We start from the raw sequence: 18994 nt of genomic DNA, 5'->3' as shown, positions 1-18994 counted from the left end.
TATCATAGCTTACCAGTTCTAATGACGAGTTTTGCTACTTCCCATGAGAGACCCAATACCAGGGAGAAAATTTTGAACTTGAAAATTACAAATTAGCGAAAAGGTCAGCCAAGGGGCTGAGTCAACCTGGTCATCTGGTCAATATTTTCCGTATCTGATTCTGACCATTCGTTTCAGTTATCCTTCCGTATTATAAATAGAGACTCCACAAGCCTCCATTCTCAAACACCTCTCCACTTTCCCTACAACACATAACACAAGAAAAGCTCAGAGAAAACATCAATCAAATGGCTTCGTCAACTCTCCGATTATCTTCATCTTCTTGTTCCAGGCAAATCAATGCTGTTATTCATGTCCCTAAACTTCCTAAAGTCATCCCTTATTTCTCAATTCCAAAAATACCAACAACAAAGCCGGTTGAGGAATTGAATCTAAGAGATGGATTCAAGAGAATAGTTCCGGTAGAAAAGATCAGTACCGCACCAACCCATGATAAATCACCCAACTCCGACGCCATTGCGGCGACTACCCAACTATATGCTATCTTAGAGGCTGTAGCTGACAGGGTGGAGATGCACGCAAACATTGGAAAACAGCGTGAAAACTGGAATACCCTTCTTCTCAACTCCGTCAACATGATAACCCTCACTGCTGCCACCATGGCCGGTGCTGCAGCCATTGGTGGCGCCGGAATGCCCCTTTTGGCTTTGAAACTGTCGTCCACTCTCTTGTATTCTGCAGCCACTGGAATGTTGCTTGTGATGAACAAAATTCAGCCTTCACAGCTTGCAGAGGAGCAACGCAATGCTACGAGATTGTTCAAGCAGATCCAGACCCAAATCCAAACCATGCTGGCTATCGGGAATCCAACTGAAGAAGATGTGAAGGAAGTGATGAAAAAGGTTTTGGCCGTCGACAAAGCATACCCACTTCCCTTGCTTGGAGCCATGCTTGACAAATTCCCTGCAAAGTTTGAGCCATCCGTTTGGTGGCCTTCAAATCAGCAACTCCAGAAGAAAAACAAGTCCTGTGAAGGAAAGCAACGAGGTCAGAAGAATAATGGGTGGAGTGAGGAAATGGAAGTAGAGATGCGAGAGATCATCGAGGTGGTGAAGAGAAAGGACATTGAGGACTACGAAAGGCTAGGCAACTTGGTGTTGAAGATCAACAAAATTTTAGCCATCGCAGGTCCATTGCTCACTGGCATTGCAGCTGTCGGATCTGCTTTTGTTGGCAACGGCTCATGGGCTGCAGTAGTTGCGGTGGCTGCGGGGGCTTTAGGTAGCGCGGTTAATGCATTTGAGCATGGTGGCCAAGTTGGGATGGTGTTTGAGATGTACAGAAATTGTGCTGGCTTCTTCCGTCTACTCCAAGAATCCATTGAAGCTACACTTGAGGAAGAAAATTTGGAGAAAAGAGAAAACGGAGAGTTGTTTGAAATGAATGTGGCTTTGAAATTAGGGAGAAGTTTGTCAAACCTCAGACAACTTGCCAAAAAGTCAGCTTCTTCACGTATGGATGGAACCGCCATAGATGAATTCGCTAGCAAGCTCTTTTAGTTTAAGATTTCGTGCATATAAAGCTATTCTTTGATTCATTGATCGATATTTGTAACCAATTGTTTATACAAACCTATAACATTGACAAATGCTAATTCTGATCAAATTTTATCTCATCTACTTCTGCAATTAAGCCTAAAGGAGTGTCCAAAAGAATATAATCTTTTTTTTAGATTCTTGCATATAATAACTTGAATTTCCTACGGCAATTCGTTGAAGGGTCAAAACTCAGAAGGAGTATATATTGATTGGTTGAATACTCGGAATTCAAGACATGTGGAGTAGATTATTTGACATGCTTGAACATACCCAACCGTCAATTATCTCATGTACCGATATATGTAGTTCTTTCAAAAAATAAAAAATAATAGATTGGTAGGGGGAGATATGATGGAAAGTAAATTATATTCTTACTAATTGACATCTCCTCCCCGTAAACAAGCATCGAGTGTATTAAGGACTCCAATTCAATCCCATTTAGTACGTAATGATCGAGTCTCATGTCTGTTTTTATCTTCACATGTCCATTTGGCTGAATTTCGGTATTCAATCAACTGTGTAAATAAAGAAAAAACTTCAAATTGAATTCTCTCTAAAAACTGATGAATAATGTCAATTCAACTTTGTAATCCTTAACACTTAATGCTGATTTTTACTTTAATGTAGATTAGCTTATATAATGATGCCGTGCAACAGGGTAACCTTACATGAGAGTTTATCAAAACTATAGATCTTGACCCCTCTATGCCTTTATTGCTCTCCTCAATACTTATTTGATCAAACATTTGAGCAACTTATTACCCACTTTATTGCACGTAATCGGAATCCAAAGAATCGTGATTCACAACTATAAAAACTTAAGGTGAAATCTATTTCAGGTGGCACTGTCCCAAAAATCACCAATAGCAAGGAGAAATATATGATGGGTATCAATTAGTAAATGCTAATAATTTTGAATAGTTGATATGACTTACGAAAAAGGCATACATATTTGCTAATTTAGTAATTTCCATCACCACTTTAAGATTTTTTTTTTTTTGTTGAAGGATCCACTTTGTAGATGTTGACCTGTTAAAGATAGCCGTATTGCTTGATCCAAAATAAAAATAAAAGTAAAAGAAACAGACCAAGCCTATATATATATATATATATATACTTAGTTGTATTAGCTTTGTTTATATAACAAAGTTTGAAGCTTTACTACGGCGCATGAGAGTTGAAAGTTGAGACCCAAAGACAAGCGAGTAAAAAAATTTGAAATTGAATATTATGAATAAAGAAGAGAATGGGTCACGTACCCATTAATAGGCCAGGTCAACCCATTCAGCCAGTCAATATTTTCCGTATTTGACCGCTTCGTTTCAGGTGTTGTTCGATATTATACTGCTGCTATAAATAAGACTCAACCAGCCTCTCTACCTCCATTCTCAATCTCAACCTTCCCACTTTCCCCCTACAAAGAAAAGCTCAGAGAAAACCTCCATCAAATGGCTTCTTCAACTCTCCGATTATCTTCATCAGCTTCTTGTTCTAGGCAAATCAATGCTGCTATTCATGTCCCTAAACTTCCAAAAGTCATCACTTATTTCTCGGTTCCAAAAATACCAACAAGAAAGCTTCTTGAGGAATTGAAGATAAGGGAGGGATTCACGAGCATAGTCCCGATAGAAAAGATCAATGAGATCACTACCACATCAACTGATGACAAAATTGCGACAACCCAACTCTATGCCATATTAGAGGCCGTAGCTGACAGGGTGGAGATGCACGAAAACATTGGAAAACAGCGTGAAAACTGGAATACCCTTCTTCTCAACTCCATCAACATGATTACTCTCACTGCTGCCACTATGGCTGGTGCTGCAGCCATTGGTGGCGCCGGAATGCCCCTTTTGGCTTTGAAACTGTCGTCCACTCTCTTATATTCTGCAGCCACTGGGATGTTGCTTGTGATGAACAAAATTCAGCCTTCACAGCTTGCAGAGGAGCAACGCAATGCTACGAGATTGTTCAAGCAGATCCAGACCCAAATCCAAACCACGCTGGCTCTCGGGACTCCAACGGAAAAAGATGTGAAGGGCTTGATGGAAAAGGTTTTGGCCGTCGACAAAGCATACCCACTTCCCTTACTAGGAGCAATGCTTGACAAATTCCCTGAAAAGTTTGAGCCATCAGTTTGGTGGCCTTCAAATCAGCAACTCCAGAAGAAAAACAAGTCCTCTCAAGGTAAGCAACGAGATGAGAAGAAGAATGGGTGGAGTGAGGAAATGGAAGTAGAAATGCTAGAGATCATCGAGGTGGTGAAGAGAAAGGACATTGAGGACTACGAAAGGCTAGGCAACCTGGTGTTGAAGATCAACAAGGTTTTAGCCATCTCAGGTCCATTGCTCACTGGCATTGCAGCCGTCGGATCTGCTTTTGTTGGTAACGGCTCATGGGCTGCAGTAGTAGCGGTGGCTGCGGGGGCTTTAGGTAGCGCGGTTAATGCATTTGAGCATGGTGGCCAAATTGGGATGGTGTTTGAGATGTACAGAAACTGCGCTGGCTTCTTCCAGCTACTCCAAGAATCCATTGAAGCCACACTTGAGGAAAGTGATTTGGAAAAAAGAGAAAACGGAGAGTTGTTTCAAATGAATGTGGCTTTGAAACTGGGGAGAAGCTTGTCAAACCTTAGTGAACTAGCCAGAAAGTCAGCTTCTTCACGTATGGATGGAACCACCATAGATGAATTCGCTAGCAAGCTCTTTTAGTTTAAGATTTCGTGCATATATCGCAATTCTTTGATTATTTGTACAACCAATTCTTTGTACAATCTAGCTCTAACAATGACAAATGCTAATTCTATACAAAAATGTCTCAGTTACTTCTACAAAAGCCAAAAGGTGTGTCCAAAAGAATATAAATTTTCATTTTTGTTTCTTGAATCTCCTACTGCAATTCGTCAAACGGTCAAGTTGCCGGTGGCGCATTAGCTTTACGACGGTGGCTGAGAGGATCGAGTGTGTATATAGATGAACGGGAAAGTTGTATATCAACTGGGTGAAACTCGGAATTCAAGACATGAGGTCCGGATTGAACGGCTTATGTTTACATTGAGTGCGTGGTTGGAATTGGAACTCAACTCATTTGAAAACTCAGTTTGTCACTCAGTAGTGGTTACTGTCGCATATTCTATTTATATGGTTAGAATATTATGTTTAATCTAATTATTTATTTTTATTATTTAATTAAAAAATGCTATTTAAAATAAGTGGATATTTGAGATTTAACATATAGAACTTACAAAACTGACCGTCCCTTGACACTAAACCAATTACCTATTCAAACTTCAGAGCCTCGTGCCATAGACTTTTTCCTTTTTATCATCTTGTGCCAAAGACTTGAATAAATCAAGAATTAATCTAACAATCTCAATATGAATTCGGATCGTATTTCAAAAGCTTATAAATCTTAAGTGAAGTTTTCGATTGGTATACTATTTTTCCCTTACGAACAATACAATAGGTGGGACAATTCAATGAAAAAAAAAAAATGCTCGAGTTACCTTAATTAATATAAACTCATCTAAACGCCCACATTTTATGTAGATTTATTATATATTAGTCAACATTTTAGTCTCTAACATACTAAATATTATATAAACTATTACATCAATTTTTAAGAAGTTTAAGACATAAATTTCCTCCAAACTAATCTGAAAAAATATCTTTCAACCCATTTAATTTTTTTTTATTTAATTAGAAAAAGCTATTTAAAATAAGTGGATATATATTTGATATTTAACATATATATATATATAACTTACAAAACAGATCGTCCCTTGGCACTAAACCAATTACCTCTTCAAACTTCATAGCCTCGTGTCATAGACTTGTTCCTTTTTGTCATATTGTGCCAAAGACTTGAATAAATCAAGAATTCTAACGATCTCGATATGAGTTCAGATCATATTTCAAAAGCTAACTTGTTGTTAGGGGTCTAATAATAAAGGTATTTTATGATTAAAATACTTTAGGATAATATATTAACGTTATTTTTATAGATAATATTAGAAAGTATGGATTAGAATTTAAATATTAACGATAAGTATTATGATTAGAATAGTTTATTTTACTCAGTATTTTATTTTTACTATGCATTATAATTGTCTATTTAAAGACATCAAGCTTATTAATAAATTAAGCAGAATTAATCCCAAACCTTGCCTTTGAAAAATGCTTTTAGGCTTTCTTAAAATCTAAAAGGTTTAAATTCCCTTAAAATCTAAGGTCTAAGTTCCATTCGAACCTAAATTCTATCTCGGTTACGTATTACGTATTTGCAAAAATCATTCACGTAATACTTGTAAATATTAAGTGAAGTTTCGATTGCTACACTCGTTTATCTTACGAACAATAGGATAACCTCACGTGAGAGTCTGTCGAGACTTTACTTATTCGGTTAACGTTCGAGCAACTTGTTATCTGCTCAATTGCACGGAATCGGAATCCAAACAATCGCAACTATAAAAACTTAAGATAAAATCCATCTCAGTCGCCAGTGCCCATGAAATCACCAATAGGCAAGAAATATATGATGGGTATCAAGTAAATGCTACTAATTTTGAATAGTTGATATGTCGTACGAAAAAGGGCATACATATTTGCTAATTTCTATCACCACTTATAGATTTATTTTTATTTTTTGTTGAAGAATCCACTTTGTAGATTTTGAATTTTTGACCCCTTGTAGATGTTGACCTGTTAGAGATATATAGCCGTATTGCTTGATCCAAAATAGAAATAAAAGTAAAAGAAACAGACCAAGCCTATATATGTTTGCTATCCTATTCTCCTTTTGTTTTCTGTTTTAAATTTGAATTTCTTATTCTTCTCAAATTCATTAATAAATAATTCAAAACACATACGTTTTTCTATTAAAAAATTTCATGCATTCTTATAAAAGTATTTTGACAAAATACATATTTAACTTTTACAAAACATGAACTAACTTGCTATTAAAAAACAAAAAAAATGTAAAATGGCCATGCGCCACCCTTAGTGGAGGAGAGGTGGCTATGTGGCCAGCTCTCTATCTAATCGTATGGCTGCTACTACAATAAACCTATATGATTGTCCAGTCATCTCTTTTATCAATTTAGGGTGGCCACACACCCACTCTTATTATTATTCTCTTTAACATTTTTTTTATAAGTAAATAATGAGCTATACATATGTTTGTATTTTCTCAAACTAAGTAAGTATAATAATAAAAATAAAAATAAAATAAAACTTTTTTTCAAATGTAAATCCTACAAGCAAACACTTCTTACTTCTATGTCATGTCAAAATACATTTATTATTTCTTAAAAAAATATATATAATACCAATTGAAATACACTAATAAATATGAGTAATAATTACTATGTAGCATTAATACTCAATAAATATAGGCCCAAGTTTTGTAGCAACGGAAAATATTAGTTGTATTAGCTTCCAAGTTTTACTACGTCGCAGTCCCATAGGAGACCCGATACGACATACGAGGGAGGACTTTTGAACTTGAAATTATGAATAGGGAATGGGTCAGCCAATAGGCCGGGTCAACCCAGTTCGCCCCAGTCAATGGTTTCCGTATCTGACCGCTTCATTTCAGGCGCTATAAATACGACCCAACCAACCTCTATACCTTCATTCTCAACATTCCCACTTCCCCCCTACAAAGAAAAGCTCAGAGAAAACATCAATCAAATGGCTTCTTCAACTCTCCGATTATCTTCATCATCTTCTTGTTCCAGGAAAATCAATGCTGTTATTCATGTCCCTAAACTTCCTAAAGTCATCCCTTATTTCTCAATTCCAAAAATACCAACGACAAAGCCGGTTGAGGAATTGAATCTAAGAGATGGGTTCAAGAGAATAGTTCCGGTAGAAAAGACCAGTACCGCACCAACCCATGATAAATCACCCAACTCCAACGCCATTGCGGCTACTACCCAACTCTATGCCATCTTAGAGGCCGTAGCTGACAGGGTGGAGATGCACGCAAACATTGGAAAACAGCGTGAAAACTGGAATACCCTTCTTCTCAACTCCGTCAACATGATAACCCTCACTGCTGCCACCATGGCCGGTGCTGCAGCCATTGGTGGCACCGGAATGCCCCTTTTTGGCTTTGAAACTGTCGTCCACTCTCTTGTATTCTGCAGCCACTGGGATGTTGCTTGTGATGAACAAAATTCAGCCTTCACAGCTTGCAGAGGAGCAACGCAATGCTACGAGATTGTTCAAGCAGATCCAGACCCAAATCCAAACCACGCTGGCTCTCGGGAGTCCATCTAAAGAAGATGTGAAGAGCGTTATGGAAAAGGTTTTGGCCGTCGACAAAGCATACCCACTTCCCTTGCTAGGAGCCATGCTTGACAAATTCCCTGCAACGTTTGAGCCATCTGTTTGGTGGCCTTCAAATCAGCAACTCCAGAAGAAAAACAAGTCCTCTCAAGGAAAGCAACGAGGTCAGAATATTAATGGGTGGAGTGAGGAAATGGATGTAGAAATGCGAGAGATCATCGAGGTGGTGAAGAGAAAGGACATTGAGGACTACGAAAGGCTAGGCAACCTGGTGTTGAAGATCAACAAGGTTTTAGCCATTGCAGGTCCATTACTCACTGGCATTGCAGCCGTCGGATCTGCTTTTGTTGGTAACGGCTCATGGGCGGCAGTAGTAGCGGTGGCTGCAGGGGCTTTAGGTAGCGCGGTTAATGCTTTCGAGCATGGTGGCCAAGTTGGGATGGTGTTTGAGATGTACAGAAACTGCGCTGGCTTCTTCCAGCTACTGCAAGAATCAATTGAATCCACACTTGAGGAAAGAGATTTGGAGAAAAGAGAAAATGGAGAATTGTTTGAAATGAATGTGGCTTTGAAACTGGGGAGAAGCTTGTCAAACCTCAGACAACTTGCCAAGAAGTCAGCTTCTTCACATATGGATGGAACCGCCATAGATGAATTCGCTAGCAAGCTCTTTTAGTTTAAGATTTCGTGCATATAAAGCTATTCTTTGATTCATTGATTGATATTTGTAACCAATTGTTTATACAAACCTATAACATTGACAAATTCTAATTCTGATCAAATTTTATCTCAGCTACTTCTGCAATATTTAAGCCAAAAGGAGTGTCCAAAAGAATATAATCTTTTTTTTTTTTAGTTTCTTGCATATAATAACTTGAATTTCCTACTGCAATTTGTTGAAGGGTCAAAACTCAAAAGGAGTATATATTGATTGGTTGAATACTCGGAATTCAAGACATGTGGAGTAGATTATTTGACGTGCTTGAACATATTGATAGGATCCAAGGGATATATCTATCACAAGAAATCATAAAGAATAACTAAAGAAAAGAAAATATAATGATCATTTCGAGGGGATCAGGCCTCTTATTCTTGCATTAAGCAAGAGTAATTTTCCTTTTGATGAATTTGCCATACAGCATCTACAGCTTTTATAGGGGGGAAATTCAGTTAAATATGAAAATACAAATTCAAGAGTAATTAAGTAAATGCGTAACTTGCAAGAAAACAATCTTTAGAAGGAAATTAACTTAGCGACCAAGCCAAGAATAGGAACCAAGCAAAGAGAGGATTCTAGAATTCTCAAGAATCCTATCACATACCCAACCGTCAATTATCTCATGTACCGATATATGTAGTTCTTTCAAAAAATAATAGATTGGTAGGGGGAGATATGATGGAAAGTAAATTATCTTCTTACTAATTGACATCACCTCCCCGTAAACAAGCAACGAGTGTATTAAGGACTCCAATTCAATCCCATTTAGTATGTATCTGTTTTTTGTTGTCTTTACGTGTCTATTTGTCTGAATTCCGGTATTAAGTCAACTGTATAAATAAAGAGAAAACTTCAAATTGAATTGTCACTAAAAACTGAAGAACAATGTCTTTTCTTTTCTTTTTCTTTTCTTTTTCCGTGAATATTACAAGAGTAAAGTTCTACGAAGGTAGCGAATCAGCTAAAGATGGAAAATTCAAAAGAAGAAGAAGAAGCAGAAGAGCAAGTTGTAATCTAATATAGGAAAGAACAACACCAAAATCAAGTAGCATGAGCATCGAATGTATATTGTGTGCAAGCAATGATCATGTTTTCATGTGTTAATTTGGAGCCGGTCAAAAACACCTCAAGTGGGTCCTCCTGATCGTCTCTCGAGCAGAGCATTTTTCCTTGCTACCGCTTAAACGCTCGTTGAGCAATTGCTCAAGCGGGGCACATTTTTCCTCGGCTTCTCTCGAGCGCCTTTCGAGTGGGACTCGAGCAAGGCATTATGTTATGCCTACCCCCAATCGACTTGCGCCACTGCTCGATCTCTTGTCGAGTAGCACTCGAGTGATGCATTCTATTTGCACAGTGTACATGCCGCCGCTCAAGTGGTTTTTGTGGGTTTTATTTAGGGCTGGTAAAATAGGTTCACATGTTGAGTTCGTGTCAACTTAGTTAACTCGCTAACTCGAACACGACACGTTTATTAAATGGGTGGTCCGTTTATAATATGAACCCGTTTAACCTAAACCCTAACCCTAAAACTATGTGTCGTGTACGTGTCAAATTTGCGGGTCGTGAGTTAAATTGTCAGCCCTAAATTAAGTTAAACTTAAAATTTTACTTGAAAAATTAAAAATTAAAAAAATATATAAATTGTATAAACGTGTCAACCAACGAACCCGGTTAACCCACAAATCTATTTATGTCAAATCCAAACATGACACGTTTATTAAAAGAGTCATAAATGGGTGACCCATTTAAGACTCGAACCCGTTTAATCTAAACCATAACCCTAAAATTACGTGTCGTGTTCATGTCAGATTCTCGGATTACAGGTTAAATTGTCAGCCCTAATTATATTGCATCAATAATGTTTTTTTTAAAAAAAAATTAGAACAGAAAAATTATAATGGAGGGTCTTTTTCATTGTATAGCCCACAGACCTAGCAAAAGGAGGAAATCTAGGGAATTGCTTCAAGATATAAAAATGAAAGTGACCTATGTAATCAATGCATGGGCCAAGAATTGGGAAAGATGTTCAAGTTGTTCCTAAGGTATAAATTTTTATCCAATCACTCTCAAAGATGTTCAAATTTTAATCGAATCACTTTCAAATTTTATTGATTTACTCTCTAAGGTTTAATTGTTATTAAATAAATCATTTTGTTAAATTTTTAACTGTATTGCCATATCATATCCAATTAGAAAGCGATACGTGTCACATTTAATTAAAAATAAAAAGAAAAGAAAAAATTATAAGTATAAATATAAAACCAAAATAAAATAGAAAAAAAAAAAAAAAAAACAGTAATAGATCGAGGTGGTAATGACATGGTAGCTAGCATGGTTAGACATTTAACCAAATGTAGACATGCAGAATAATTTATTTGATAACAATTGAACTCTTATGGAGTAAATTGCTACAATTCAAACCTTAAAAGACCTTGACTACTGACCAATTTGAGACAAATTAAGGGCAACATGTGCAGAGAATCAGAAATAATGGGACAAATTAAACACGCTAGTCCATGGTAAGAACCGGATTTTACACGACAATGTGAGGGAGTCTCCCTTATTTATAAAATTATCAAGCTAGCCAATAAGACAAGTTCTTGGTGCACTTCCATGGTTAATGGGATTCGGATCCCCTCCCATGTCTAAAAAAATGAGTTTCTCATTTTTTTGAAATCCTAGCTGTCATTTGTGTCTAAGGGTCTAAGATATGCCACATTGCCACGTATCCACCAGTATCAAAACCCAAAAACAAACTGAACCACATTTGATTATAACAAATCTAAATTAAGAAATTAATTAACTAAGTTTTTTTAAAACAAAATTAAGAAGACAACCCTCCAAGGAGTTGAAGCCACCCCAGAGGGAGGTGGAGGCTGCTCGCCGCCACCCCCGCCCATCTGGGATGGCGCTCGACCACCTGGATGGATGGCTGGGAGTGGCCTCGCGCCATCCCCAGCCACCCATGGGGGTGGCTTCTCTTTCTTGGAGGGTTATCTTTTCAATTTTGTTTTTTAAAAAATATATTAATTAATTTTTCAATTTAAATTTAATATAATCAGGTGTGGTTGTGTTTGTTTTTGAATTTTGATACATTGAATATGTGACATACCTTAGACCCTTAGATGCAAATGAAGCCTAGGATTTAAAATAAAAATAAAAATGAGAAACTCATTTTTCTGGTAAAGGGAGGAGATTCGAACCTGGTTAATGCTAAGGCAAGGCAATAATTATAAGGTGATGTGGGATATGACATTTGGAAGAAGCACAAAGGTGAACTTCACTTTTACAAATTTCTCAATTAATGCTATGTGTTCATAAAAAGGTTTGAAGCGGTTGGGGGATTTTGTACAAGCGATTTGAAGGTGTTGTGGGCTCTGATACTAGTGTTGCGTGGTCTTGAGTCTCTCTCAACCCCAAAACTTAGCTCAAGATGTGAAGTTTTTCCTCACACTTATAAAATGACGACTAGCCTCTTTTACAACCAATATGAGATAATTCCAACAGTAGCCTTACGTGAGAGTTTGTCTGAATTCTACCTATTCGGTGAGGTGTTTGGGCAAGCAACCCCGGTACCTGCACTATTGTATGGAATTTGGATTCGAAGAGCCACGAGTATAAAATCCGAAGATGGAATCTATCTCAAATTGAGATGGGTGCTTAAAAGATTATATCAAAATGTCCTAGTCTCCCATAGCAAGTAGCAGGGGCGGAACTATGGTATGGCAAGCCCCTCCAAGCCATCCAAAACAAAATTATAAATAAACCTTTAAAATTTAATTTTTATTCATTTTAAATATATATATATATTTTTTAAATTTTGTCCCCCAAACTAAAAATTTTAAATCCCCCTTTGCAGGTATAATACTTGATCTTGGTTTAACATGGGCGTACGAGTTTTATTACGTCGCATGGTCTCCGTTGCAGGTATAATACTTGATCTTGGTTTAACATGGGCGTACAGTTTTACTACGTCGCATGAGAGACCCTAGACAAGCGAGTAAAATTTTGAAATTGAAAATTATGAATAGGGAATGGGTCCGGTCACCCACAAGGCCCAGTCAAGCCACTCAGCCGGTCAATGTTTTCCGTATCTGACCGCTTCACTTGAGTTGCAGTTGGATGCTATAAATAAGACTCAACCAACCTCTCTACCTCCATTCTCAACCTTCCCACTTTCCCTACAAAAGAAAAACCCAGAGAAAACATGAATCAAATGGCTTCAACTCTCCGATTATCTTCATCATCTTCTTGTTCCAGGCAAATCAATGCTGCTATTCATGTCCCTAAACTTCCTAAAGTGATCCCTTACTTCTCAGTTCCAAAAATACCAACGAGAAAGCTGGTTCAGGAATTGAATATAAGGGATGGATTCACGGGCATAGTCCCGGTAGAAAAGATCACTACCACATCAACTGATGACAAAATTGAGACTACCCAACTCTATGCCATCTTAGAGGCCGTGGCTGACAGGGTGGAGATGCACGCCAACATTGGAAAACAGCGTGAAAACTGGAATACCCTTCTTCTCAACTCCGTCAACATGATAACCCTCGCTGCTGCCACCATGGCCGGTGCTGCAGCGATTGGTGGCGCCGGAATGCCCCTTTTGGCTTTGAAACTGTCGTCCACGCTCTTGTATTCTGCAGCCACTGGGATGTTGCTTGTGATGAACAAAATTCAGCCTTCACAGCTTGCAGAGGAGCAACGCAATGCTACGAGATTGTTCAAGCAGATCCAGACCCAAATCCAAACCACGCTGGCTCTCGGGAGTCCATCTAAAGAAGATGTGAAGAGCGTTATGGAAAAGGTTTTGGCCGTCGACAAAGCATACCCACTTCCCTTGCTAGGAGCCATGCTTGACAAATTCCCTGCAAAGTTTGAGCCATCTGTTTGGTGGCCTTCAAATCAGCAACTCCAGAAGAAAAACAAGTCCTCTCATGGAAAGCAACGAGATGAGAAGAAGAATGGGTGGAGTGAGGAAATGGAAGTAGAAATGCGAGAGATCATCGAGGTGGTGAAGAGAAAGGACATTGAGGATTACGAAAGGCTAGGCAACCTGGTGTTGAAGATCAACAAGGTTTTAGCCATCGCAGGTCCATTACTCACTGGCATTGCCGCCGTCGGATCTGCTTTTGTTGGTAACGGCTCATGGGCTGCAGTAGTAGCGGTGGCTGCAGGGGCTTTAGGTAGCGCGGTTAATGCTTTCGAGCATGGTGGCCAAATTGGGATGGTGTTTGAGATGTACAGAAACTGCGGTGGCTTCTTCCAGCTACTCCAAGAATCAATTGAATCCACACTTGAGGAAAGAGATTTGGAGAAAAGAGAAAATGGAGAGTTGTTTGAAATGAAGGTGGCTTTGAAACTGGGAAGAAGCTTGTCAAACCTCAGAGAACTAGCCAGAAATTCAGCTTTTTCACGTATGGATAGAACCACCATAGATGAATTCGCTAGCAAGCTCTTTTAGTTTAAGATTTCGTGCATATATAGCAATTCTTTCAATCTTTGTACAACCAATTCTTTGTACAGTCTAGCTCTAACATTGACAATGACAAATGCTAATTCTATACAAAAAATGTCTCAGTTACTTCTGCAAAAGCCAAAAGTTGTTTCCAAAAGAATATAATTTTTTTTTCTTGCATATATATAATAACTTGAATTTTCTACTGCAATTCGTTGAACGGTCAAGTTGTTGGTGGAGCATTAGCTTTACGACGTACGGTGGCAAAGAAGAGTGTGTATATACATGAACAGCCAGAACAGGGAAGTTGTATATCGAATTGGTGAAACTTGAAATTCAAGACATGCGGTTCGGATTGAACGGCTTATGTTTACATTGAGTGGTTGGCATTGGAAGTCAACCCATTTGAAAACTCAGTTTGTCACTCATTTGTGGTTACTGTCGCATATTCTATTTATATGGTTAGAATATTATGTTTAATATAATTAAATTTATTTTTATTATTTAATTAGAAAAGGCTAGAAAGTAAGTGGATCTTTGAGATTTAACATATATAACTTACAAAATTGATTGGCCCTTGACATTAAACCAATTACCTCTTTAGACTTCAGAGCCTCGTGCCACAGACTTTTTCCTTTTTGTCATCTTGTGCCAAAGACTTGAAAAAATCAAGAATTAATCTAACAATCTCAATATGAATTCGGATCGTATTTCAAAAGCTTGTAAATCTTAAGTGAAGTTTTCGATTGGTACACTATTTTTCCCTTACGAACAATACTATAGGTGGGACAGTTCAATGAAAAAAAATGCTCGAGTTACCTTAATTAATATGAACTCATCTAAGCGCCAACATTTTATGTAGATTTATTATATAATAGTCAACATTTTAGTCTCTAACATACTAAATATTATAGAAACTATTACATCAATTTTTAAGGGACTTAGGATAGAAATTTCCTCTAAACTAATATGAGAAAATATCTTCCAATCTATTTAATTAAAATAGTGTTATTGTAAGCAACACTTCAGCTCAATGTATTTATATTTAATGCCAATAAACGCTATAAACCACAATCTTAATTCATTGCAAGGGGTAATTTTTTTTTTCTTTTGTTTTTTGATATATATTATTTTTTCATTAAAGGCTACTTGTGTCACCTTCTGATTAGATATGATGTGGCAATATTGTTTGAAATTTAACTGAAAGGTAAACGGAATCTTCTTTATAAAAATTAAAACATTTTATCAAAACCTTAGAAAGTAAATTAATAAAATTTAAATCAATGGGCATTAGGTGTTAACCATTGTTGCCCTGCATCATGATGCCATCTAGGCTGTAAATCATGATGATAGTTATGAAGAAATGGCAAAGGCAGTAAAGGGAATAAGATTGTGTTAAGAAAGTACCTAGCAGCATCCCAGGACAGCAATATGAGAAAACCATGTCGAGATTCAAAGCATGTCGACAAAAGAAAGCAAGCAACGTGTGATTAAGGGCAGACAACAAAAGAAACTATTTCATAAGAGAATATGTCAATTCAACTTTGTAATCCGTAAAACTTAATTCTGGTTTTTACTTTAATGTAGATTAGCTTATATAATGGAGCCGTGCAATAGGGTAACCTTATGTGAGAGTTTGTCAATACTATATGGATCTTGACCCCTATGTGCCTTTATCGCTTTTCTTAATATATACTTATTTGATCGAACATTTGAGCAACTTATTACTTGCTTTACTGCTCGTAATCGGAATCTAATGAATCGCAATTTGCAGCTATAAAAACTTAAAATGAAATCCATCTCAGATGACACTGCCCATGAAATCACCAATAGCAAGGCGAAATATATGATGGGTATCAATTAGTAAATGCTAATAATTTTGAATAGTTGATATGACGTACGAAAAAAGGCATACATATTTGCTAATTTAGTAATTTCCATCACCAGTTTTAGATTTTTTTTTTAGTTGAAGAATCCACTTTGTTGATTTTGAATTTTTGACCTCTTGTTGATGTTGACCTGTTAAAGATAGCCGTATTGCTTGATCCAAAATAAAAATAGAAGTAAAGGAAACAGACCAAGCCTATATATGTTTGTTATCCTATTCTCCTTTTGTTTTCTGTGTTAAATTTGAATTTCTTATTCTTCTCAAATTCATTAATAAATAAATCAAAACATGACATTTTCCTCTTGTGTGGACATGTCAAAAAAAAAAAAAAAAAAAACACATACATTTTTTTATTAAAAAATTTCAGACATTCTTATAAAAGTATTTTGACAAAATACATATTTAACTTTTACATAAACATGAACTAACTTACCAGTCAAAAAAGAAAAGAAAAGTAAAATGGTCATACGCCACCCTTAGTAGAGGAGAGGTGGCTACGTGGCCAGCTCTCCATCTAACCGTATGGCTACTAGAATAAAACTATGTGGTTGCCTGTCATCCATTTCATCAATTTAATTAGGGTGGCCACACACCCACTCTTATTATTATTCATTTAAACATTTTTTTTTTTATAAGTAAATAATGAGCTATACATATGTTTGTATTTTCTCAAACTAAGTAGGTATAATAAAAGTAAAAAAAATTTAAAAAGTTTTTTTTCAAATGTAAATCCTACTAGCGAACACTTCTTACTTCTATGTCACGTCAAAACATTTTTATTATTTCTAAAAAAAAATATATAATACCATTTGAAATACACTAATAAATATGAGTAATATTATACTCCCACTCAAACTTCAACACTCTTATTCTCCCATCAGAATCTACTGAAATTCTAAGAATTTCAGTTTTTGGAATTTCGAATTCAGGCCATTCATTTTTCATTCAATAGTTATTTTTTCTACTAAGTGTCCCACTACCAATAAAATAATAAAATAATAAATATTTTATTATTTTATTAGTAGTGAGACACGTAATAGAATAATAACCATTAGATAGAAAATAGACAGTATAAATCTAAAATTTCAGAAACAGAAATTCTCTTAAGAATTTTAGTGGATCCATATCCTTCATTCTCACACTCACTGCTTTTAAAAACATCATTAAATTAAAATTTAATAATAAATAATTCTTAATTCTTGTAGTCTTAAAAGCCAGGTCATTAAATTTAAGAGTGAGAGTGTTTATACTATGTAGCATTGATTACTCAATAAATATAGGCCCAAGTTTTGTAGCAACGGAAAATATTAGTTGTATTAGCTTCCAAGTTTTACTACGTCGCAGTCCCATAGGAGACCCGATACGACATACGAGGGAGGACTTTTGAACTTGAAATTATGAATAGGGAATGGGTCAGCCAATAGGCCGGGTCAACCCAGTTCGACCCAGTCAATGGTTTCCGTATCTGACCGCTTCATTTCAGGCGCTATAAATAAGACCCAACCAACCTCTCTACCTTCATTCTCAACATTCCCACTTCCCCCCTACAAAGAAAAGCTCAGAGAAAACATCAATCAAATGGCTTCTTCAACTCTCCGATTATCTTCATCATCTTCTTGTTCCAGGAAAATCAATGCTGTTATTCATGTCCCTAAACTTCCTAAAGTCATCCCTTATTTCTCAATTCCAAAAATACCAACAACAAAGCCGGTTGAGGAATTGAATCTAAGAGATGGGTTCAAAAGAATAGTTCCGGTAGAAAAGACCAGTACCGCACCAACCCATGATAAATCACCCAACTCCAACGCCATTGCGGCTACTACCCAACTCTATGCCATCTTAGAGGCCGTAGCTGACAGGGTGGAGATGCACGCAAACATTGGAAAACAGCGTGAAAACTGGAATACCCTTCTTCTCAACTCCGTCAACATGATAACCCTCACTGCTGCCACCATGGCCGGTGCTGCAGCCATTGGTGGCGCCGGAATGCCCCTTTTTGGCTTTGAAACTGTCGTCCACTCTCTTGTATTCTGCAGCCACTGGGATGTTGCTTGTGATGAACAAAATTCAGCCTTCACAGCTTGCAGAGGAGCAACGCAATGCTACGAGATTGTTCAGGCAGATCCAGACCCAAATCCAAACCACGCTGGCTCTCGGGAGTCCATCTAAAGAAGATGTGAAAAGCGTTATGGAAAAGGTTTTGGCCGTCGACAAAGCATACCCACTTCCCTTGCTTGGAGCCATGCTTGACAAATTCCCTGCAACGTTTGAGCCATCTGTTTGGTGGCCTTCAAATCAGCAACTCCAGAAGAAAAACAAGTACTCTCAAGGAAAGCAACGAGGTCAGAATATTAATGGGTGGAGTGAGGAAATGGAAGTAGAAATGCGAGAGATCATCGAGGTGGTGAAGAGAAAGGACATTGAGGACTACGAAAGGCTAGGCAACCTGGTGTTGAAGATCAACAAGGTTTTAGCCATTGCAGGTCCATTACTCACTGGCATTGCCGCCGTCGGATCTGCTTTTGTTGGTAACGGCTCATGGGCTGCAGTAGTAGCGGTGGCTGCGGGGGCTTTAGGTAGCGCGGTTAATGCTTTTGAGCATGGTGGCCAAGTTGGGATGGTGTTTGAGATGTACAGAAACTGCGCTGGCTTCTTCCAGCTACTGCAAGAATCAATTGAATCCACACTTGAGGAAAGAGATTTGGAGAAAAGAGAAAATGGAGAGTTGTTTGAAATGAATGTGGCTTTGAAACTGGGGAGAAGCTTGTCAAACCTTAGACAACTTGCCAGAAAGTCAGCTTCTTCACGTATGGATGGAACCGCCATAGATGAATTCGCTAGCAAGCTCTTTTAGTTTAAGATTTCGTGCATATAAAGCTATTCTTTCATTCATTGATTGATATTTGTAACCAATTGTTTATACAAACCTATAACATTGACAAATTCTAATTCTGATCAAATTTTATCTCAGCTACTTCTGCAATATTTAAGCCAAAAGGAGTGTCCAAAAGAATATAATCTTTTTTTTTTTTAGTTTCT

At 37.3% G+C, this 18994-nt stretch overlaps 3 protein-coding genes and 2 pseudogenes across 3 annotated transcripts; all 5 read left to right on the top strand.

The window, feature by feature from the left end:
* Positions 1-284: 284 nt before the first annotated feature.
* On the top strand, positions 285-1559 carry LOC132172976 (probable F-box protein At4g22030). The gene has a single exon (XM_059584543.1). The coding sequence runs from the start codon at positions 288-290 to the stop codon at positions 1557-1559; it is 1272 nt and encodes a 423-aa protein (XP_059440526.1). The 5' UTR covers positions 285-287.
* A 1285-nt stretch (positions 1560-2844) lies between these two features.
* On the top strand, positions 2845-4309 carry LOC132170112 (probable F-box protein At4g22030). Its single transcript, XM_059581015.1, has 2 exons — positions 2845-2872; positions 2925-4309. Exons 1-2 carry the CDS (start codon positions 2845-2847, stop codon positions 4307-4309), a joined length of 1413 nt encoding a protein of 470 aa, XP_059436998.1.
* Positions 4310-7288: 2979 nt separating this feature from the next.
* On the top strand, positions 7289-8564 carry LOC132173017 (probable F-box protein At4g22030; annotated as a pseudogene).
* Positions 8565-12813: 4249 nt separating this feature from the next.
* Positions 12814-14073, top strand: LOC132172951 (probable F-box protein At4g22030). Its single transcript, XM_059584515.1, has one exon. It carries the CDS (start codon positions 12814-12816, stop codon positions 14071-14073), a length of 1260 nt encoding a protein of 419 aa, XP_059440498.1.
* Positions 14074-17533: 3460 nt separating this feature from the next.
* LOC132173076 (probable F-box protein At4g22030) lies at positions 17534-18809 on the top strand (annotated as a pseudogene).
* Positions 18810-18994: the final 185 nt, after the last annotated feature.

This window comes from Corylus avellana, chromosome ca2 (genome assembly GCF_901000735.1).
Source record: "Corylus avellana chromosome ca2, CavTom2PMs-1.0".
Lineage (NCBI taxonomy): Eukaryota > Viridiplantae > Streptophyta > Magnoliopsida > Fagales > Betulaceae > Corylus > Corylus avellana.
The sequence above is the reverse complement of the archived record's forward strand: the minus strand, read 5'-3'. Positions and strand labels throughout refer to the sequence as shown.